Here is a 24,765-nt window from a genome sequence, read left to right on the forward strand (position 1 = left end):
TTTGGTTTTTTTTATTCACGATTATACATGATACATATAGTTAAAAACAAGGCAGAGATATTTTTGAAATATACCAACAGAGATGAAGCAAAAATCAAGATAAGTTGAGAATTTCCTGATGAGATAGAAGAAGTCAAAATTAGGAATAAAATATTTAATTTTCAAAAATTTAATTAACAGAAATAAAAATATCTACAGCCTGTTACTGGACATAGCACTAAATATAGGTAGCTTTGTAAATATCAATATCGGTCCTAAAAATTCCTTAAAATTTTATTATTTACTTTTTATATTATTTCTTTTTACATGCATAATGTTAAAAATAACAATATAAACATTATATTTGTGATGATTTCATTCAAATGTCATCAATGTGTATTTCATAATTAAAATCTCTGTTTAGACAGGTTAAGGCCTAGATTTGTATAGATTTTGCTTCAGGGGAATTTTAACCACATGCATGGTCCAAAAATATTTGTTTGTGGTGAAGATGCCCAGATGCCTTAATGCCCAATTTTGAAATGTGTTTAAACAGAATAGTTACGTTAAAACAGCAAATCTGAAAAAAATCTGGAATAGTATCTTTTTTTATTCAATCTATCAAAGCTATACTAAAGCAAGCAGTATATAGAATAATTGATTTAAATATGTGCATAAAAGATGTAATTATTGTGTTTTAGATAGAATATGACACAGTTTAAAATTTTGGACCAAATTAATTTAGGCATTCCTATATATGCATTTTATAATACAAGCATACTACTATGAGCAAACAATATATTCCAAATAAATTCAATCTATTCTAACAATCAATTACATTGTATCATACACAACAATATTACACATATATACAATATCACACTTTTACGTGTACTGCACCAATAAAAATGTCTGCCTTCGGCAAAATGTATTTAGTCATGTCCTTCTCGCAAAGAGTTAATTTTAGCACAAATTTTCAAGGCTGGTCCCAACTTCATGCTCATAGTGGTCATCAAATGGTCTTCTTTTAGAAGCATTAAGGCTTGACCGTCAATCTCCTGGGATCTAAATTCTTCGGCGTAAGGTCCACATCCTGGAAGTACTTTGATAAATTCATACACTTCAACAACCTGCAATTATAAAATAAGAAGAATTGATTTCAAATAATTGTAAGGTATAAAATAGCATTTTGAAGAAGATAGTTTATATCTTCTAAATCTCTATCATCTAATTTTCCACACAAAAAAAGTTCTATCAATAAATCATAAATAATGGTTTAAGGTGGTGTCAAACACCTTGATTAAAATTGAAATGGCTCATTTAATTTTCATAAAGATTTGGCAAAATATCAACTTTGACTCTTAAAAAGAAATAGATTTTTTTTAAATTGAACCACACATGTTATCAATTTTTTTTATTGGATATATATAGCAGTTTGACAAACACTAATTTTGATCATTGAGAAGCTTAATATTTCCTGAACAATGGAAGGTGTTTAAAACGTTCATCTGCATTTTACAGAGTTATTACCCTGTAGTGTTATAGACCACCTTTATAATTGCAATCTTGTTTGCGTAACTCATGAAATTATGAGTTTATAATTTATAGTTTTGAAGTTCTTCTCAGATAAACTAAATAAATCTTTTTCCACTGTGTATGAAGTTGTTGTATTGAAATTTCTATTATATCAGCTAATTAAGCACAGAGAGCTTGCTATCAGTATCTTCCAACATCCTTTTTTATAGTTTAAAATTGAGTATTATTATTATGTTTGCACTTGTATTTTGTCAGCCATGATGGATTTTATTTTTAGTAAAGTGCTTATCTCTCACAAATTTTTATATATAGATTCCATCAGGCCAACAAGTGAGTTTAGACATTTCTTCACTCAAGACTGTTGAATTCTAATATATCTAAACCGTGAGGCTTGCTGAGCTTTTAAATAATCAAATTTAGTTGAGAGTGTAAAAACATTCAAAATTTTGTTGAGAATGGATATATTCAATGTAATTCATGAGTTATAGTGGTGGAATCTGATTTCTAATGGTTTTTGTCTTTCCTTTTCAAAAATTTGTTCCTTATATGCGTCCTCAACAGACATGATCACCTTTTTTATGATGTCACATTAGGAAATTCATAAGAAACCATAATACTTGATGTCATAATTAAATTTCAACCAATCATATGCAGATTAAAGTTACTTCACTAGAACATTAGTGAGGAGAACAATTTTTGGAGCAATTGGTTAGGTTATGAAAAAAAACTGAAAAACATTAAAGAATGTATGTTCGTTCATATACCTTTTGAGTCCAATGATTGAGTTAAAAAGATGGATAATTGAAACCATTTTTTTAGCCATGTTCATCAAATCTTACCCCTATCTTCCACTTTCAATTTTCAATATATTTTTTACTTTAGGGAACCTTACAAATAGTATAATAGAAGATACAGAATGGCAGTATGTTTTCAGTCGTTTTATACTTACATTCCATTTAGATGGGTGAGACTTTGGTATATCTGTTTCCATATCTGTTTCACTGTGTGTTTGCACTTGACGTGGGGGTGGGGGAGAGTCCGGGGTGGAGCTACTGTCAGACATAGATGAATTTGACATCTCCTCCTGGTCAAACTGGTTCTCTTTCATTCCTATCTCTCCTGGAGTCTGTAATGAAATTACATTTAATTAATTTATGGTGTTTTAACGCCACTTTTAAGCACTGCATTTAGGCTATTTCCTGGCGGCCAGTTTTTGTTGGTGGAGGAAGCCGCATTGCCCTGAGATAACCATGACCTTCGATAGGAAAACTGACAATTTTAGTCAATTAAGATTGGAGTCGAGTGTTCCAGCAAAAGTGGGGTTCAAACTCACAACCTGAGTGTTGACTGGGTAATGATTACAGTAGTAACTACTTAGACCACTTGGTAACCAATGAAAAAAGAACAGAAAAGAAATTACGCATGTGGATTCATTGAATTTTACTTGATTAAAGGAAACTTGCATGTTTGATGATATCATTTCATGGTTTTGCTGAAGTCTGCATACATGCCTATACATAATTTGTTATTGTTGAATTTTTAATTCTCATATCACCTCTACCAACGAAATCCAGTGTTAGATGATATTTCACAAGCATTACCACATAATTGGTCATATTTGAATGCTCACAACCTTTTTTCTCTGAAATCCCAAACTGTTCACATACTAAATAACCCACTTTAACCAGTCAATAAGAAAACACCAAAATGTGTTTGTTTGATGGTGTTTAAAACCACTTTCTATAAGAGTCTTTGGCTATATCATTGAAGCCAGTTTTTTATTGGTAGAAGAAGCTAGAGTCTGTAGTTCCAAGCTTAAAATATGATGTTGCTGCATATCAAAAGATGATATCTATAAGCATGTAGAAAAAACTAAAATTATGCATCAATAATTATCAGGTCGATGGGTAAACTTGTGTCATTAATATTTGACATAATCAATACCTTTGAGTTAGTATTATAAGATAGTCTTCCACCTCGTCCAGGCCTCCATCCTTTCCTAAGGTTTAATGGCTTCCCTCTTTTTCTCATATATCTACCTCCCAGAGCTGAAATTATAAAATAATAAATATCAATCCACAATAAACAAGTGATGTGATAAACTGTTGATCATATTTATTAAGGGAACAATTTTCTGTAAACCAACATCTTTAGTGGATACTTTTTGCTATGTTTTGTCTTTTATGGCAGATTTTGCGGCAATCTTCTTTTTGATAATTCTGTTGTTTCATTCATTAAAGACAAGATCAAACATTGACATATTAGTGACTATTCATGTTGGGTTCATTCTTAAATCTTGAAAGTCAAAAATACAAATCACTCTCAAAATAAGTTAAATTACAGCATTTTGCAGATAAGTGGTTTAGTACGATAAAAGCCATATTTGGCCCCAATTATAAAGTTCAATGTAACAAGTCAAAATCGTTTTAAGTTGACTTAAAAACATGGGAGAAAGTTAAATAGAACATTTTTTTGTCAAAGTTTAATTCTGACCAGTTGATTTTTAGATCCCAAAAAAGTCAAAATAGGAGATTTTGATGAAATTTGACAAAATCTGCTGAATTTCAACCGAGTTTATGACTAGGAAACATAGAGCGCAGGTGTCGACAAACTATATATTCAAGTAAGACATGTGAAATGTCTTCACAAACATTATTTTAAAAAGATCTTTGTTGTCGACATATGCGCTCTATGTTTCCTGTCCAATAATCTATGGAAATTTAACTATTTTCTTTGATTTTTTAGTGGAAAATCAATATAAGTACAACTTGTGACATCATAATGAAACGCAGGAACGTAAATTTTCAACAAAATGGCTTATTTCCTATCTAGTCACTGTATTAGCTATAATTTATTTTGATATTGGTCAAAAAATCCTAAATCGAAATTTACGCTAATAAAGGGGGCCATTTCAGGACCTTACCAAACCTACTCCTTTCTCTTAATTGGACTGGATTTATTTGGTTATATGTAAACAGATGGAGGATCAACTTTTAAGATGGTTATTTTTTTTTATTCAATTTTCATTTCATTTCATCCCCTGATTTGGTAAAGTTTAAATTACTAAAAGTTTGTTTTCTGTGCTGTATTTCGTGGTCTCCTGGTCTTTCTTCTTTTTTTTATTGTATGTTTCTCTTCAATTTATAGTTTTCTGTTTGACTTTATAAATGCATTCACATTAAAAGCATGGACTACTGTACATGCAGAGCACAATTCATCTTCATATTTATGAATCTCAATGTGATTTCCTGCCAAGTAAAATAAAAACGTTATAAACTTTCCCAACAGCACTTACGTGGGCGTCCAACACATCCACGTCCTCTTTGTTTCAGCATGGATATTCTATGTGCGACATTGTAACGTTTAGCACAGATCATGGAACAGAACCTCTTGGACCTCTTACTGAATTTAGCCATCTGTTCTTCTGTTCCACAGAATTCACATTTCTCAAATACAGCAGGAGGCTCTACAACAGTTAAAAGATATCTAATTCACATTTCTCAAATACAGCAGGAGGCTCTACAACAGTTAAAAGATATCTAATTCACATTTCTCAAATACAGCAGGAGGCTCTACAACAGTTAAAAGATATCTAATTCACATTTCTCAAATACAACAGGAGGCTCTACAACAGTTAAAAGATATCTAATTCACATTTCTCAAATACAGCAGGAGGCTCTACAACAGTTAAAAGATATCTAATTCACATTTCTCAAATACAGCAGGAGGCTATACAACAGTTAAAAGATATCTAATTCACATTTCTCAAATACAGCAGGAGGCTCTACAACAGTTAAAAGATATCTAATTCACATTTCTCAAATACAGCAGGAGGCTCTACAACAGTTAAAAGATATCTAATTCACATTTCTCAAATACAGCAGGAGGCTATACAACAGTTAAAAGATATCTAATTCACATTTCTCAAATACAGCAGGAGGCTCTACAACAGTTAAAAGATATCTAATTCACATTTCTCAAATACAGCAGGAGGCTATACAACAGTTAAAAGATAACTCATATTCGTCAAAATAAATATAACAAGGAATGGTGGACAGGATAATTTACCAAAGTATTATTGTTCTAGGCCAAATAATCACAAACTTTTGAATATTCTACAAGCTTGTAACAAGTCTTCTTCTGTAAAGCTGCATGGAATATTCAATCTAATATAGTCTCATAATGGTTTACTTTTTTTTAAAGTTGTTATTTGGATGAAGAGTTGTCTCATTGGCACTCACACCACATCTTCCTATATCTATCATAACTTTATATGTCATTGACTTATACTATCGTTCTCTGCTGCCTATTCATGTTTTATATTATGTAATACATGTTGTTAATTTTGCCATAGCATGTCTATGCTTTTGCAATAAAGATTCATTCATTCAAACCATTTAATATAAATGTGAGTTTATATATCAATATTCTCTAATCTTAAAGAATCCTACAAAAGCATACAATTGTCTTTTTACTAAAAAAAACTTTACTTTTATAAGATTACCTGTTTTTTTTTCAATTTTAAATTGACTGTTTAGATTTATAATGTTGCCATCCAGTAGCAAATTAACATTCCATGAATATATAGGACAAACTTGACATTACAAATTAAAAACTGTGAAAAAGGTGGGGTTTTATTTATATGATATTAATAGATAAACATATTACATACATTATGATTTCATTCTTATTGCTGATGTATACTACTACTCAAATTTAGAATATTTTCACGCATTTTACCTCATCTCAAAATCAGCCAAAAAATAACTACTGCTTTAATTTTTGTTTTGATGAGATTGTCAAGTGTGTGTCGATTGTGTGCCCTACCTTTATGTTCTACTTTCTTTGGTGACTGGACTGGACTACTGGACATTCCAGCAGATCCACTGTCTGTATCCATAGGTACCAGTCCAGGTTTGGGAGGAATAAATTCTGTCAACAAAGATGACCTTTGGACCTAGAAAAAATAAAATGTAACCATTTATAATAAATTGAGTTAAAACAAACAAAAATTTGTAAGGGTTCCACGGAACCCAGTGTCTCGCCTACTTTTGCTGTAAATCGCAGGCTTAACAAAAATGAGGAAAAAATCAATAAAAATATTCCTCTTGATACTATCTTATGATTGTAAGAAGCTTCTGTCCAAGTTTGGTAAAAATCTATGATAGTTAAATGAATATATTAAATGTTTTGAAAACTTTAACTGCAGACTGTATGTAATGTTAACTGGAAGAAAATAGAAGTCCATTTAAAAGTAAAATACAGAAAAAATGGAGTTATGTTTTTACAAAATTTACTTCTGGATACTATCTAATGATTATAAATAAGCTCCTGTCAAAGATTGGTACAAATCCAGGATAGTTTAAGAAAGTTATTAAAATTTAAAAAACTTTAACCACAGAGTAAATGTAATGTTATCCCGCAGAAAAACTAAGTCCATTTAAAAGTAAAATACGGAAAAAATGGATTTATTTTTTTACAAAATTTACTTCTGGATACTATCTTATGATCATAAACAAGCTTCTGTCCAAGTATGGTACAAACCCAGGATAGTCTAAGAAAGTTATTAAAATTCTAAAAACTTTAACCACAGAGTGAATGTTATGTTTCCCCGCAGAAAAAACTAAGTCCATTTATAAGTAAAATAAAGAAAAAATGGAATTTTATTTTTACAAAATTTCCTTCTGGATACTCTCTCATGATCATAAACAAGCTTCTGTCCAAGTTTGGTAGAAATACAGCATAGTTTAAGAAAGTTATTAAAATTTCAAAAACTTTAACCACAGAGTGAATATTTGTGGACGCCGCCGCCGCCGCCACCGACGGAATGTAGGATCGCTTAGTCTCGCTTTTTCGACTAAAGTCGAAGGCTCGACAAAAACTAGAAGTGACTTTGATTTCTTTTAAATATTGGTTTTAAACACCTCTTTCATCTTTCAATTTTACATAAAAAAATTTGTAAGGGTTCCGCGGAACCCAGTGTCTCGCCTACTTTTGCTGTAAATCGCAGGCTCAACAAAAATGAGGAAAAAACTCAATAGAAATATTCCTTTTGATACAATCTTCTGATTGTAAGAAGCTTCTGTAAAAGTTTGGTTAAAATCCAGGATAGTTTATGAATCTAATAAATGTTTAAAAACAACTGCAGACTGTGTATGTATGTATGGTTAACTGGAAGAAAATGTAAGTCCATTTAAAAGTAAAATACGGAAAACATGGATTTATTTTTTTACAAAATTTACTTCTGGATACTATTTTATGATCATTATTAAGCTTCTGTCCAAGTTTGGTACAAACCCAGGATAGTTTAAGAAAGTTATTAAAATTTTAAAAACTTTAACCACAGAGTGAATTAAATGTTTCCCAGTAGAAAAACTATGTCCATTTAAAAGTAAAATATGGAAAAAATGGAATTTTATTTTTACAAAATTTTCTTCTGGATACTATATTATGATCATGAACAAGCTTCTGTCCAAGTTTGGTAAAAAAAACAGGATAGTTTAAGAAAGTTATTAAATTTTTAAAAACTTTAACCACAGAGTGAATGTAATGTTTCCCCGCAGAAAAACTAAGTCCATTCAAAAGTAAAATATGGAAAAAATGGATTTATTTTTTTACAAAATTTACGTCTGGATACTATCTTATGATCATAAACAAGCTTCTGTCCAAGTTTGGTAGAAATCATGTATAGTTTAAGAAAGTTTTAAAATTTTAAAAACTTTAACCACATAGTGAATGTAATGTTTCCCCGCAGAAAAACTAAGTCCATTCAAAAGTGAAATATGGAAAAGATGGATTTATTTTTTTACAAAATTTACGTCTGGATACTATCTTATGATCATAAACAAGCTTCTGTCCAAGTTTGGTAGAAATCATGTATAGTTTAAGAAAGTTATTAAAATTTCAAAAACTTTAACCACAGAGTGAATATTTGTGGACGCCGCCGACGACGACACCGACGACGACGGAATGTAGGATCGCTTAGTCTCGCTTTTTCGACTAAAGTCGAAGGCTCGACAAAAACATAAATAAAAGTAAATAGCTAAATTGAAAAAAAAGAATCTACCATAACATATCATTTATGAAAACAGGTAATTCATTTTGTACTAAGTAATTGGTCCTCTTGTATAAGAATCATTTAGACTACACTAACTGGGGAAAATTTTTTGGTCCTCTTGTATATGGACCACTCACACTACACCTATTGGGAGAAGGATTGTGTCCCTCTTGTATATGGACCACTCACACTACACCTATTGGGAGAAGGATTGTGTCCCTCTTGTTTATGGACCACTAAGACAACACTTACTGGGAAAGTTTTTGGTCCCTCTTTCTCGCGGACCACTAAGACCTCACTTACTGGGAAAGGTTCTGGTCCTTCCTGTATAACAAATCCCTCTATTACATGGGTAAGAATGTGAGGTTTCACTATGGCCTTTTGTTTCTCTATAACGACATTGTCTTTTTTCTCAATGGAATCTGGCTTGTCCTGAAATACAATTAAGTTATATTTTCCATGAGATCACATGATTATGTACAAATGACATTGTATTCTAAACATTTTTATAACTGATTAGCAAATATCTTATTTAATAAGTAGTAAATCATTCATCACAAGTCTATCAGCAATTAGTTTAGTTTAAACATATTTATTTATAGTGGATTAGGAAACAAGTTTTGCAACTTATATTCATCCCTTTCCACTTTGCGGGTATCAGCAATGAGATTGTGTGTTTAAGGGGGGTAGACCTTGGTTCATGGAGACAACTCTTTAAGTCAGTTATACATTTGTAAAAGTCAAGTTTCATCAATGTATTTTAAGCATTTACCTGAAACAGATTGGAAATAATCTAAGTAACCTTGAAACTTAGAATATATTTCTGAAAATGGTTGACACAAACGTACTGATGATTTTAAGAGTTATTTCCCTTAACCAAGTCTACCACCTTAAACCCTGCTCCTGGTAGATGCATTCAACTCTTAATCTTAAAAGACTAGTTTTCCTAACCAAGATATCAGTACTCTCTGGGTACTTATGGTTTCATAGAGTCATTTTATTTTTATATTGAATGAAATATGAATTTGCATGTTAAACTTTATCAGAGCTAGTGAAGCATGAAATGAACAAAAAGTGATTGAACCAATTTCTTTGCCAGTAACTGTTTACCTTCTTGTCCTCATTCAGTTTCTTGCCCAACTCAACATTCATATTTTTCTTTGAAGTCTCCACCTCTGAGTCTGACTGGCTTTTAAGTTGAATAGCCTGGTTCATTTGATGAACAGGGGTAGCAGGTTTAGACTGACTGAGAGCACCAGTAGCTCTGGCCTGTGACAGAGCAGACGCCACTGTATTAGTGGATGCTGTTGCCATAGCAACAGGTGCTCCTTTACTCTGATTTCTAGGTCTGCCCCTGTTTGGGTTTTTGGGTAAGTTAGGGATGGAAATCCTTGGTCGCTGAGCCATTGTAGGGTTAATTCTGGCAGTAGCCGTTTTATTCAATGGTGTTATCATTGTCTTTCCAACCTGTGAACCAACAACCTGAAAGTAAAGATACTCTATTAATAAGTGGCAAACAGCAAAAAAATAATACAACAATGAAAGAAAATTCCAAAACACCAATTGTTCTAAAAAAAATGTGTAATTAATTAGAAAAAAATTTCTATAGCAGCAAAGATTTGAGGTGTTGATATGTCAATGTTTCATTATAGAACAACTATTCAGTCTAAAGATAACTTTATCAATGATTTGACAAAACACAAAACTTTATCATTATCATTAAATTTTAAAGGCATCAAAAATGAAAAGTTTATATTTTTGTAACATATACATGTTTATATAAAAAAAATCTTGAATAAATTAAACAAACTTATTTTAGATGTCCACTAACAACTGTTATCAATACATAACAGTTGCTGTATAATTCCATTCGATACTCCTAAAGCCAAATAAAGACTATTTTCATATCACTTCCATTATTGTAAGATCATGGCAGACATTTTGAATAATTGTTTACTGTAAATTCAGAAATTATTAAGTGCATTGATTATTGCGATTTTGTCATTTTACACTAGAATGCGATTTTAATTTTTACGATTTTGAGAAAAGTCATGCTTAATTCAGTTAAAATATTACTAAATGCGAGTTTTAATTATTGCGTTTACAACTCAGTCGCATTATTCACAATAATAAAAACCTCGCAATAATTTCCGAATTTACAGTACCTGTTTGCCAATAACACCAGCTACTGTTGCCTTTCCCTGCAGACCTTGAATGGTATCAGTTTTACCATCCTTCACTTGTTGTCCCAGATTCTGTATGCCTGTGATGATTCCCTGAGGCTGCAGGGGATTGGCTGCTCTGATAAATAACTGCTGTCCAGATAAGATAGCTTGTGATTGGCCAGTCCCTGACAACAATTGCTGGTTTGTAGCCAATGGGAATGCAGCTTGCTGCTGCAGATTGGCCATGGCTTGTAGCATTGCCTGGTTTGTGTATAAAGGCTGAGAGTTTAGGATCTGTCCAGTACTAGAAACAACTTGAGGCTGGGAAAGTCTGAAAGCTCCTGCTTGTGATGTCAACATCTGTTGTCCATTGTTAGCAACAGCTACAGAAAACGTCTGCCCTTTCTGAAAAAAAGTCCATAGATTTAATCAAACTTCAAAATGACTTATACACTTGGAGCATTGGACACTATTAATATTTTCAGCATATCATACCAATAAAAAAAGTTATTTGGGCAAAAATGTACAGCTTAGGAATAAATGGTTCAGAGGTCAAGTTCTTTTATCTTGTTGAGTTTTTTAAAGTGACATTTATATGACAGTTGTTTTTCACTCGTCTGATGTATTTGAGCATTTGATTTTGCCATTTGATAAGGGAACTTTGGTTTTAAATTTTTACATAGAGTTTTTACCAAAAATATGTTTTTGCATCATTTGTTATTAAACTGATTGAGAATAAATAGAGGAAGTTTGATTGTCAAAAAACAAATTTGGCTTGATTTTATCCCCTTTCAATTTTTGTTTATCAAAAGGTGGGAAACATAAATTTTGTTTATCAAAAGGTGGGAAACACAATTTTTGTTTATCAAAAGGTGGGAAACACTCTCTAAAAGCCCATTTCATTTATCCCATGCTAACATAGATACATGTATAGGAAGATGTGGTGTGAGTGCCAATGAGACAACTCTCAATCCAAGTAGCAATTTAAAAAGTAAACCATTATAGGTTAAAGTACGGCCTTCAACACGAAGCCTTGGCTCACACTGAACAACAAGCTATAAAGGGCCCCAAAAGTACTAGTGTAAAACCATTCAAACGGGAAAACCAACGGTCTAATCTATACAAACAAAACGAGAAACACGTATATATTACATAAACAAAAGACAACTACTGTACAACAAAACGAGAAACACGTTTATATTACATAAACAAAAGACAACTACTGTACATGGCTATTTAAAATCAGAATCATGGTCAGTGGATTTCCTAAATTTCGTCATATCTTTTATTTTTCTTTAAAGAATTTTGTACTGATAGCAGATCTATGGTAGTCTATGCTACATTATGTTTTAAGAGCAGGCAACTGAGTATAACTCCTCCTATTTTCATTAAATAAACTGGTAAAGGATTTCTAGCTATGTACTACAATGTATATGTGTTTTTGTTTAGTTCAATGTGTCTACTGAGTATGAAGAAATAACTTACTGAAGTTACAAAACCTTGATTATTTCCAACCTGGTTTGGTAAAACACCTGAAATACAAAAAATATCAACTGTTTACCTTTTTAGCATGTTATAATGTATATATTAACCTCAAAAACACCCTGTCTGCAATATAATTAGAATACAGATTAAATAACCAATTGTAAGACCTGCCAATGGAAATGCCACACTAGTGTACTATAAGGCTGTTTTTGTCATTTTCCTTATATCAAAAAGCAAATATCTATTTTTTGTTTGTTATTATATTTTGCAACTTTCTCTTTCCTTAAGGATGTATTCTTCTTTTTTGATCATTTTTTGATTGAGTTAAGTCTGCCTATTGATATTTTATCGTGTGTTTTTCTATGTTGTGATATTATGCTATTGTATTGGAAAAAGGGAGAAGGTTTGGATCCATTAAAACGTTTAATCCTGGTGCAAATGTTTGCACCTGTCCTAAGTCAGGAATCTGATGTACAGTAGTTGTTGTTTGTTTATGTAATATATACGTGTTTCTCGTTTCTCGTTTAATTTATATAGATTAGACCGTTGGTTTTCCCGTTTGAATGGTTTTACACTAGTAATTTTGGGGCCCTTTATAGCTTGTTGTTCGGTGTGAGTCAAGGCTCCGTGTTGAAGGCCGTACTTCAACCTATAATTGTTTACTTTTTAAATTGTTATTTGGATGGAGAGTTGTCTCATTGGCACTCACACCACATCTTCCTATATCTATTCTGACTTTTCAGTCTCATTCAGTCTCGTTGAAATCTCGTTTTTGAATTATTTCCAGAACATGTGATAGAAGTGAAAATATCAATGAATTTGAAAAATATTATGATCATACATAAATCTGTGTAAAAATTGTGTATTTACAATGAATGGTTTAAGAGTAATCCAGTTTTCAAATTTCACAACAATCAAATCAGTATTTTTAGCCAAAATTGTGAGAAAATGGGTGAGGGATACAAAAAATGATTTTACAAGAATTATGTACATCCCATATCATTTTGGTCTTTTCAAATTTCTTAGATATGTATATTTTCAATCATTTATAACAAAAAAGTTGTAATAATATGCATTTTGGTCTTAAAACTGAAAAAAAACACAAAAATACAAAATTGACAGCATGGTAAATTTTAAACAAAAAAGCATCAAAATATGATAAAACATTCTTATATTAACACCTACCTATAGTTTTTGTAAGTTAAACAATATTCAGATTGGTCTTCTTCATCTTTATAGAAAGTATGAAAAAAAATTAATTGTGAACTGTGATTTTTTTCACGAAAATAGACCAAAAAAAGAAAAAATTGATGAAAAAAGGGGAAAATCATCAAAATTAGGCATTTTCAAAGGGCTGTAGCAAAAAAAAAGAAGTGCACCACCATACGATGTTTTGTTCATCAATTATTTTGTTACAGTCTTATAAAACAAAAAATCAGATTAAGAAAAAAAGTTTAATTCTAGAAATTTTTGGCTCCTCAGACATGTCAGAGGTATACATCCTTAATGACAAACACAATAGAAAATTAAGTTTCGGTGTTGAGATTAGAAAAAAAATATGTACACAAATTTGCATTAAAATGATGTATTACAAAATTAGATGATTAATCGTAAAGACAATTCATAAGAATGTTTAAACAGTTCACTTATATTTTAATAGATTCTAAGATTTGTTTCAATTCTAAAAGTGTCCCACATGTACTTTTTTATAATTTATTTCATTTTAATCTGAAAATATTTCAGTACAAATAATCTTATTTTTTGAGAAAAAAAATATTCCTTTGTCTATTTTCATTTTATTCAAACTATCCTAGCACAAACATTGACAAAAAGGTGTTTCTAAAAATTGTGAATTTTTAAAAAAAGTCCACAGAATATCAATGTAATTTGAAGATATTATTTTCATAGGTGATTCCTATTCATTTTTTGTTATTCCTGGCTGGAAGATAGTTTGAATAATGACACTTTTAACTGTTGTATTATGCAATATAACATTATACTTACTTAACTGTCCCAACACAATAGGAGTACCAGGCATTGCCTGGGTGGGCATGATTGGTTTGCCTGCTACTAGAGCAGTGGCCTGGGCCTGTACTGTGCCTGTGGTCTGACGACTCTTGGCTGTAACATTCTGAGCTACTGCATTGGTGACTAGATTCTGTACTGATGTGGCAAAATTCATACTTAGTTGCTGAAAACAGATCAATCGTTAATAACTAAACAAATTAATGTATAAAATTGAGAATGGAAATGGGGAATGTGTCAAAGAGACAACAACCCGATATTGGAGGGAGATTTGGGTACTATAAATTCACCTTGACCAGCAGCAAAATTGTCAAATCTAAAAAACGTGATTGCAAAACCTTTTTGAATTATAACAATCTTGAGATTATAAATGCCTGAAAGTTTTGCATTATTCACATATAAAACATAGCAATAATTTCTGAATTTAAAATTTACATTGGTGCAAATAGACATCATATTTGTTGCTCAAATTTTTTTTCTTTTATTGTTTAGTATTGTTTGTTGTGCCGTTACACCATTGTCACAGGTTTATGGGGAAGGATCTGGCACTAGAAATTTATTTTAACCCTGCTACATTCTGTATGTGCCCTTTCTAAGTCAAGAGCCAGTCATTCAGTGGTTTGCATTTGTTGTTGTGTAACATATCTGTTTTTTGTTCATTATTTGGCACATAAATTACTTAGTTTTCTCATTTTAATTGTTTTTCATTTGCCATTTTGGGCCTTTAATAGCTTACTATGTAGTATGGGTTTTGCTCATTGTTGAAGGCCTGTTGGTTGTTTATTTCTGTGACATGTGGACTCTTGTTGAGAGTTGTCTCACTGGCAATGATATCTTGTGTTTAATATCAACCCCAATGATGATTGAATGATGATTGCGGCAAAGTTTGGTTTGATTTGGCCCAGTAGTTTCAGAGGAGCAGATTTTTGGAAAAGTTAATGAAGACGGACTAAGACAGACAATGACAGACACCAAGTGATGAGAAAAGCTCACTGTGCCCCATGGGCCAGGTGTGCTAAAAAGTGTCTATTGAATATACCTGTGTAGGTGTAGTAGGACTAGGTGACATTAAACCTGGACTGTTCATCCCACTAACAGATGATGGTCTGCCTTGCATGGCCATAGCCATACTCATATTTAACTGTTGTTGTGGTGTCATATTCATGTTCATAGCGCTGGCCTGCATAGCAGCTGAAGAAAAAGTAAATAATTGAAATAGAAAAACAGAAAAAAATTGTCAAATATTATAATACTGTGGCAAACTGTAGCAATATAGTACACTCTACTAGCAGAAGAGTCTTGCTTTAATTAAAGATGAAATTCTACACAATATTTATCTAGATTTGATAGTCTACTTAATATTTTAACTATTAAATAAGCTAAAACACAGTATTTTAAAATATGCCGATTCTGTTGACTTTTAACATATCTTATAAATGTGGAATATTACAGAGCTTGACATATTCATTCTCATTGCACTGGACTGAAATGTTCAAATTAAAATTATAGCATAACATTTTGGTCCTGTTTAACCTTGTGTGTTTAAAGAAATTTTTCACCAAATGTTTTATTTTAGGAATCATTGGACACACTGCAGTAATCATTTAAGGTGGTACCTAACACTAAAGGGAGATAACTCTGTAAAGTCAGCTAAACATTTTAATTACGTTGTGTTGTAAAAGGAATATTCTAACATGACGTCCTTCAAACGCTTTGAGTACACACCCGTGGTAAAATATGAATATATTTCATGGGCTGTTTCCATTGTACCCCCACGTCATATGTTTTTTAATGAATGAGCGACTCGACGTCATAGAACAATGACGTCAGAATATAAGCAATTTACGGGAAAATACACGCTTGTGAAACGGAAAATCATCACAACAAGGAAACGTTAACAAATGATGCTAAAATGAGTTATATTAGCCGTTTTTGTATACATATGAGACATATAAGTACAATTATAATTAGATTAATCTAAAATTATCTAAATATGTTATTATAAATAGTTTAAGCATCATCATTTATTCAGTTTGCTCCGTTATTTTACGTCAATTTAATAGTGCGTTTATATATTGGAACGGCAAATAATGCCATCACCAAGAGCGCTTCGATCCAAAATAATTGCCGTATTTGTCCTATTAGAATCGAAATAATTCATGGGGGCTTGAATATATCTAGATTTTACCAAGGGTTGTCCCTTTATGCCGATATTTTACCCCTCGCTATCGCTCAGGGTAAAATATTTGTCATAAAGGGCCAACCCGTGGTAAAATCACGATATATTCAAGCCCCCATGAATTATTTCTTAATTAAGCTTCTCAATGATCAAAATTGATGTTTGCCAAACTGCTATATAACCAGTGTAATTTTTCTGACAAAACGATTCGTTCAAAATTGTTTGAAATTTTTATATTTTTGGTAAAGGGTCAAAGTTAGTACTTTGACAAAATTTTATGAAAAATAAACGAGCCAAATTAATTTTAGTGTAAGTGTTGGGTACCACCTTAATAAGAATAAGATGTGTCCCATCTTTGAAACTAAATCTCACAAATGTACAGTTAGTGCTATTCCATTTAATTGTATGTGGGAGGGTAGGAAGGGACTTTCAAAATATCCCTACAACAAGGGCCATTTTTTAGATCCTTTTGCATAACAGTGATGGATACACACTTAAAAAAGACCCAAAACCCACATTCAATAATTAAACTTCCCTTCCTACCCTCTCATATACATTTTAATGGAAAATCCCTTATATATTATGTTTAGTTACAGTACTGCTTACATGTTCTTTGACAAACATACCTTGCATTGCATTTTGTAACATGATCTGTTGTTGATTGTAAGGAAACTGTGATATCTGGTACGGTGGGCTGTGTAACTGGGGGATAACCTGAACTTGTGGGATACCAGGAGTACGGAGACCAGTAGTCATAGTTGTGGCTTGTGTAAACTGATTCCCTGCCTGTATCAAGTTGGGTGTACCACAACTGGTAGCCTGCATCTGTCCTTGTTGAACCTGTTGTATATTTTGTATTGTTTGTTGTTGTGTTACTTGTTGAGGCTGTATCTGTTGATGTTGTACTTGTTGTTGCTGCTGTTGTGGCTGGGGTTGCTGCGATGGTTGTGTTGTCTGTTGAACTTGCTGTACTTGATGAACCTGTTAACAATTTATTAAATATTGAAATAAAACATGTTTTTTCTTGTAATTGTTATATTTGACACTGTTTCACCATAACAAATTTAATAAAACTGGTTCTTTGACTGGAACAAATTAGCAAAGTTTCTGAAAATGTTATGAAGCCTACAAGACATTTTTTTTTTATATAACCCCCTTGGTATTGCATTGAAAGAGTGCATTTCAGTTGTTGTCGTTATTTGATGTGGTTCATAAAGTGTTCCTCAGGTTTTTTATATACCGGTAGATTTGACAGTTGGTTTTCCTGTTTGAATGGTTTTGTACTAGTAATTTTTGGGGCCCTTTATAGCTTGCTGTTCGGTGTAAGACAAGGCTCTGTGTTGAAGGCTGTACTTCAACCTATAATGGTTTACTTTTCAAAAATTGTGACTTGGGTGGAGAGTTGTGTCATTTGCACTCATACCACATCTTCTTATATCTATTTGAAAAGAAATTGAAATACCGTTCTATTTCAATTCCGATTCTTTAGTGCATAAATGAATTTATAAGTAGGTCTATATATATTCATAACATCAGAATTAAGTGCATGCTAATAATAAATGGTAAGTACTGTAGATTCATTATTATTAGTTAAATACCAATTTCCAGGGATTTGTGGGTATAGGTCAACCCCCAATTCAAATGTTCAATGAATAACAAATTTTCTATAAGTTTCGTACCCAGAAATGCAAAACCACGAAATCTTATATCCACAAAAATGCAAGTTTTCCTCAATCCACAAAAATTGATACCCATGAAATAAATGGAACCACAGCAATTTATTCTTATTACAAAATGTAAGTAGCTATATACAGTGATCACAAGTTTGAAATTGTAGTATATATATATTACAATTTCAAACCATCAATTTTCATATTAACTATTTATAAGTGCTAAAATAAGCATGTAATTTTCATAAAAATATACAATCCATATATAGAGGAAGAACAAGAAATTGTTAAAACAGAAAATACCTGTTGCTGAAGAGTCTGGTGTTGTAGTTGTTGAGTTGGTTGCTGGACATTCTGAGCTGGAGTCTGTGGTTGCACTGTCTGAGACTGAGTAGTTACATTGGTTGGTGCTGGTTGTGACACTGCTGTTGGTTGTTGCTGTTGTGGGTTTGGTTGAGACTGTTGTGGGGTCTGGGACTGTGATGGCTGACCCTGTTGTTCAGTCATATTGACTCCAGATCTGTGTAAAAAAGTGGGTTTTTTTATAATATTTGAAATTAAGCTAATATTATTTAATTTTTAAAATGTACCACGGTAAAAAATAAATTCCAGTTACTCGTTACTTTCATCTGATGTTTTTTACCAGAGAAATAAATTAAACATTAAACATTACACACAAATATTTACTCCTGAAATCTTACTCACAGTTATAATTTAATTCTGAAACCAAATTTAGTAACATTTTAAACTTCAGTTGTAAGTAAAATACAATTTTCTATTTCTTTAATAGTATAAAAAGTTACTAAAAAAGACTTTTAAATACTATTTTTTTTATCATAAACAAGCTTCTGTCAAAGTTTGGTACAAATCCAGTATAATTTAAGAAATTTATTAAAATTTTAAAAACTTTAAGCACAGAGTGAATGTAATGCATCCTGGCAGAAAAACTAATTCCATTTATAAGTAAAAAACGGATTTTTTTTTTTACAAAATTTACTTCTGGATACTATCTTATGATCATAAACAATCTTCTGTCCTAGTTTGGTAGAAATCCAGGATAGTTTGAGAAAGTTATTAAAATTAGTGAGTATTTGTGGCCGCCACCAACATAATGACGGATTGCTATGTCCTGCCTTTTCAACAAAAGTCCATGGCTCCTCAATAATAAAGACAACTATCACAGTAGAGCTTCTAATAGCAATATTGTACGAGAAACTCTACTGTGATAGTCGACTTAAATACTAAAATTATTTCCATTTTTATTGATAGAGTTTACGATTCCTATGTATAGCAGCCAGGTATAACTGGAAAGAAAATTATCTCCCATTATTATTTTTGGTTGACATCTCACTTAATAATTTTGGTGCAATTTAAAACTTTGCCAACAATTGTTCAGTCATAGTGCTGATAAATGTTTGTAATCTTAATTTTATCAGTAAAAAAAACCACTCATCATCGACATGATAAAAAGTTGAAATTTAGTATATTTTCTTTCTTTCATGTCGATCCCCCAACGTTGATCTGGACCCATATTTACAGTCTATACAGACCCAATAAAAAAAAATATTTATAAGGAATAAAAAGGAAAATATATATATTGTAATTCATAAATGTTTATGAATTTTATAATAATGTTAAAGCTGCACCGTATAAAAAGTTGGGCTATGGCATGTTAGACGAAAATATTTCATTTGATGAGTATAAAACAAGTACGTTGATACAATGTACGTTTATATGGATTATCGGGTTTTCTACACATTGATATCGTAAAATATCAGCCGCGAGCCACAATGTAAATCTTTTTGGCGAGTGAGCGTAGCGAACGAGCTAAAAAGTTTCACATTGTGTCGAGCGGCTGATATTTTACGATATCTATACGTAGAAACCCCAATTATCGGTTTATCGTTCTATTAATGGTCTTTTCCCCTCTCCCTAATACAGTTTTGCGCTTGAAGAAACCAAGCTTGATAACGTCTCCTCTCGCATAGTGACGTCGCTGATAACTTCTCCTCTCACAATGTGACTTCGCTGATAATGCCTGGTCTCGATTTGAAGTCTTGATACGAGAATTACTGAGCGACAGAGCAGGGAGATATAGGGGTAGGGAAGGACGATAATCAAGATTATTGGATATAATTATAATAAAAACATATATTAAAGAATTAAGTACAATCAACAGCTATCAGCATTAATCAGAATCGTTTTCAATTGACTGTGATCCAAGCAAGTGTCAGCCTGTGTAACAAATACATGAAGTTACATTCAACAAACAACGGTACATGCCGATCCCAAAGCTGATACATACACACTTCATTTTGTTTAAGCTCTAAAAACTTCTTAAAATGAGAAATGTTGGTTGATTTGCCGAATCCTTTCTATAAAAGAGGGTATCGGGAACGTTCGCCCTAATAACATGTTCGCCCTGGGTACGTTCGCCCTGAGTTCGTTCGCCCAGAGAGTCCGTTCGCCCTACTAAAAAATATTTATTTTCAGGGCATTGAACTTGAATAAACTTATTCAGATATTTCTATAGTATATATTCTTGAAATATATGGAAACAGGGAAATATTTAAAAGTTTATGGCTTGTTTAGGATCGTTAATTGTTCAATGACAAAATAATTCAGATCACTAATTATTGTGATACTTGTTTTTTGATGGATTATTAATAAAAATCAAATGTTTTGTTTTCATAAGATATTCAGCTTAAAACACAATGATGTACGAACTGTAAATCATATGTATTTTACTGAAATACGTTGATTTACAAGTTCATTTATTATTATACTCGGAGACTAGTCTCATACTGCATACATGTACATTCATGATTGACTGAAATAACAATTATTTTGTTATATTATTAGTATTCTACTCTGTAAATCAAAGGGAAAATGAAAAAAATGATTACGGTAATGTAAATATTCTGTCATTTTTTACAAACTTCAACATATTTTGTTCAAATACTTAAATTTATGCGACTAGACAACAAATAGAAAAAAAATTAAAATCTGGGCGAATGGACCCTGGGCGAACAGGTATCAGGGCGAACAGGTAGTATGGCGAACGCGAATCAGGGCGAATGAACCCGGATTCATAAAAGAGGAGACAGCATGTGTTTTGCAAATATACTGAATTAAATTTGTCATCAAAGCCTCCAAAGTCAGTATAGATTATTCATTATTTTATCATGGGGCTGGATAGATGTAGGACCAGATCAACGTGGGACAGATTTACTTTTAGCTTGATCAGTTTGGTGATGGAACAACCGGATACCGTTTTCTTTTAGTTTTTAATTCTATACATTTTTAAAACATGTTTGTGAAGTAACATAAATTTCACTCACAGAAGGGTCTAAATATTTGAGTTCATTAACCTTATATGACACAATCGAACTATCTAAGCTGAATTGAAGATTTTATAACCCTGCTGAAGAAAGAGACGTATAGTTTTTGTAGTGTCGAAAAGCAATTTTGTTTGAAGTGTTATATCAGGATTTCAGCAGCTTTTCTTTAGTGCATGTTGATATTTTTAGGGTGATTATTGTCTTAAGTTGTGTATTAATGCATTTATCGACTGACATTTATATCTTTCGTCGACGAACATTCAATGTTTGCAAACAAAGAGGTCTAGACAAAAGTCGCCATATTGGAAGTGTAAACCGGAAGTTAAGTTAGTGGCAAGTACGAGGAGAGTATCAAAAAAATATTATATGACAAGGATTTGTATAGTATATGATTACAAACAAATTGATTAGTCTTTCAACATAAAAGTGTTTTTTTTTTCTAATATTATTCAAACCTTAACTGTCGGCCTACTCAAACTGCGTGAAATATTTGCCACTGGACGTTATTTATGCAACACCTAATCTATTAATTTAATTCTTAAAGGTTATGATGCACTGAGACAAAAAGAAACACTTTGAGAATCAACTCAGGTTATTTTTCCACTTGCTCAAGAAATTAGAATAAATTTTAAGGCTCTCCGAAAATTATTCAGTATTAAATGATTTGCCGCAAAATTACGGTACCACGATTTCCCGAGAACTACGAGAACAACATAATATCCCGAAAACAAGATTATATATCCCGAGAACAAGATTTGTTATGGTGTTATATGTGTATTTTTGCTTAAATAAGTGTAAAAGCATACAATGATTAAGGTTTATGGCGTTCATAATTGATAAAAGTACACGCAATCTTCAGAAAAAGAAACAACACCAAGCTTTAGCTTAAAAGGAGATATTTGGAGAAAATTGTACAGTAATTACAGCATTTATTTATATCATAAGAAAACAATACAATTACTAAGATTTTGAAAACATGTTATTTTAGTAAAAACATTGACGAATCATAATTTATTTCATTTTATTAACAATAACAATAACGATATAAATAAAATTTATTAACAATAGAGACATATAATTAATTAACAACAATCAGTTTTTATATGAATGTTTAACATTTTTTTTTAATAAAATATATTCTTTCAGTACATTTGATACTTTAATTTTCTGTCAGTTCTTCTAAGATCTTCTAATACTTTGATTTTCTTAAGTTGTCTACCGAATGTCCGCCATATTGTGTTCAACAAGGATTTTGTATACAAGACATAATCGAATTTTTGACCTGAAATTGCATTTTTATTGAATAAAAACGAGTATTATCTCTTATTAGTATTCTTTATTATTGTAAAAAGTAGTAAAAACACAATAAAAACACCTATAACACAATTAAAAATTTTGATCTCGGGATATATAATGTTGTTTTCGGGATATTATGTTGTTCTCGTAGTTCTCGGGAAATCGTGGTACCCGCAAAATTATCCGGTTGCCGGTGATGATGATGACAAGAAGGGAGGACCTTTTTCGGGACGTCGGGATCGGGTGATTTTAAGCTTAAGTTTCGGGATGACACTTTCGGGATCCGAGTTTTCCTATTTTTGAGCTTCGGGATTTCTTTGTTTGTTTTTAAGCCCGGGATTTCGGGATTAGGACCCCCCCCCCCCCCTCCATGATAGGATATAATGCTTTAAGGTTTTACTTTATAAAAAAAAAGTCTGACTGCCAAAAGAAGGGTCCGCTACAGTGCATGATGCAGTCGAATATCATTGGACCAACTATTTAAATAACAGTTGGTAAGAAAATGTTGGGCCAACATTTGGCCAACCATACAATAATGACAGTTGGTGCCAAGTTGTTTTGCCAACGAGGGGCCGACAGTGTCAAAATAACTGTTGGCTGAGAGTTGTTGTACCAACGTTGGTCTCTTGTTGTCCTGCCAACGCCAACTGTTTACCAACTGTGCCAACTGATTACCAATGTTGGCCCAACAAAGTATTGCTATCTGGGTATTCCCTCTCATATAATCAACCATTTTTTCATACATGAAAGGTGAGGCCCGGGCTCCCTACAGGCACCCTCGATCCGCATGCGTGGTGAAGGAGAAGCCAAGTTAGGCTTTTCGATTTGTGGGCAGGAGGATTATGAAGCCTGCTATCCATCCTGGTTATTTTTTAACGTAGATATCTATATCTATTGTTTATTCGGGAACCTCTTGCTTCTATTGTCAAAATTCTTATATGCCTTGCGATGGGTGAACGAATGACGAATCGTTTGTTGCAAACTGGCCTTTTGGTCGCTATAACAAACATATAAATTTAATTTATTCACATGTTTTCAACATTCCAATATGACAAATCATGGGACGATGTTTATTTTCAAAATGTTAAGTTTGATCTTTTCTTTATGTTTATATTCAGCTATCAGGGGCGGATCCAGGATTTCTAGGTAGGGGGGGGGGGGGGCAAATTTTTATAAATCGCCGATAGGAGCGAGGCGAAAAAATTTTGGAGGTTTTTTTTGGTAAAAATATTTAAATATTTTTCTAAAGGGGTGAAATGTAGACATCTCGAAGTATAATGTGGTAAAATTAGTGAAAAAATTAAAGTTTCATGCTGAAACCGCCATAGTCCGCACATGACAACATTCTACAGATAGACCGGTGGACAGACGGATGTAAAGCGAGACGAGAGAGATCACAATTGCTCACCTGACCAAAATATTTTTCAAACGAAAATTTCTACTTTTACCAGCAATTTTTAATTGTCCTTTCATACTATCTGTTTTTCACTTTTTTGACTATCGGAGGTCGTGCCACAAACATCTGACATCAGAATAAGATGCATTTATATTTATTTTCTTGGGATCTCAAGCATACAGTAATGCGGTACATAATTCGGCTAAATATTTAGGTTGCAAGTGAGAAATAAATATAGACACAGATACAAATTAATACACTAACCTTTCGCTTGAAACAGTTTTTCTATCTTTCATTACAGATAGTATAAAAGAATCTCACCTGCCGACTGTTTTCTTGACCGTGTCATGATTAAATTGTGAAAGTGTGTAAGGGATGTTTTGGAACTTCGATTATCAAACAAATTGATTATAAAAACCGCAAATACAATGTAACATTTGTTTTTGCTTTGACTGCTTAAACAGGTCGAGAACTCTAGATTTTCTGACGTCAGAATATATTTGCATAGTAATTTTCAAAACACAAGGCCAATTTGGCCTTGAAAAACTGACCAATCGATTCAATGAACTACAATGCATTGTGGGCTACTACGAGTAAACTACTACTTTAAACACGTGGAATTAGTGGGAAAACAGT

General features: G+C 32.2%; 1 protein-coding gene across 3 annotated transcripts; it reads right to left on the minus strand.

The window, feature by feature from the left end:
- On the minus strand, positions 1–24,469 carry LOC134693393 (polyhomeotic-like protein 2). Of its 3 annotated transcripts, none has more exons than XM_063554188.1 (14): positions 24,451–24,469; positions 18,400–18,616; positions 17,053–17,407; positions 15,287–15,438; positions 14,227–14,413; positions 12,223–12,269; positions 10,738–11,142; positions 9,683–10,054; positions 8,825–9,004; positions 6,343–6,472; positions 4,811–4,981; positions 3,460–3,563; positions 2,465–2,641; positions 1–1,109 (listed from the first exon to the last, which is right to left on the minus strand). In XM_063554188.1, exons 2-14 carry the CDS (start codon positions 18,601–18,603, stop codon positions 912–914), a joined length of 2,682 nt encoding a protein of 893 aa, XP_063410258.1. In that variant the 5' UTR covers positions 18,604–18,616; positions 24,451–24,469; the 3' UTR covers positions 1–911. The 3 variants fall into 3 exon arrangements, with proteins under 3 accessions (XP_063410258.1, XP_063410259.1, XP_063410257.1); XM_063554189.1 differs by lacking the exon at positions 24,451–24,469 and adding an exon at positions 21,673–21,770 and having other exon boundaries at positions 8,876–9,004; XM_063554187.1 differs by lacking the exon at positions 24,451–24,469 and adding an exon at positions 21,673–21,770.
- Positions 24,470–24,765: the final 296 nt, after the last annotated feature.

Source organism: Mytilus trossulus, chromosome 12 (assembly GCF_036588685.1).
Source record: "Mytilus trossulus isolate FHL-02 chromosome 12, PNRI_Mtr1.1.1.hap1, whole genome shotgun sequence".
In the NCBI taxonomy this organism is placed as follows: domain Eukaryota; kingdom Metazoa; phylum Mollusca; class Bivalvia; order Mytilida; family Mytilidae; genus Mytilus; species Mytilus trossulus.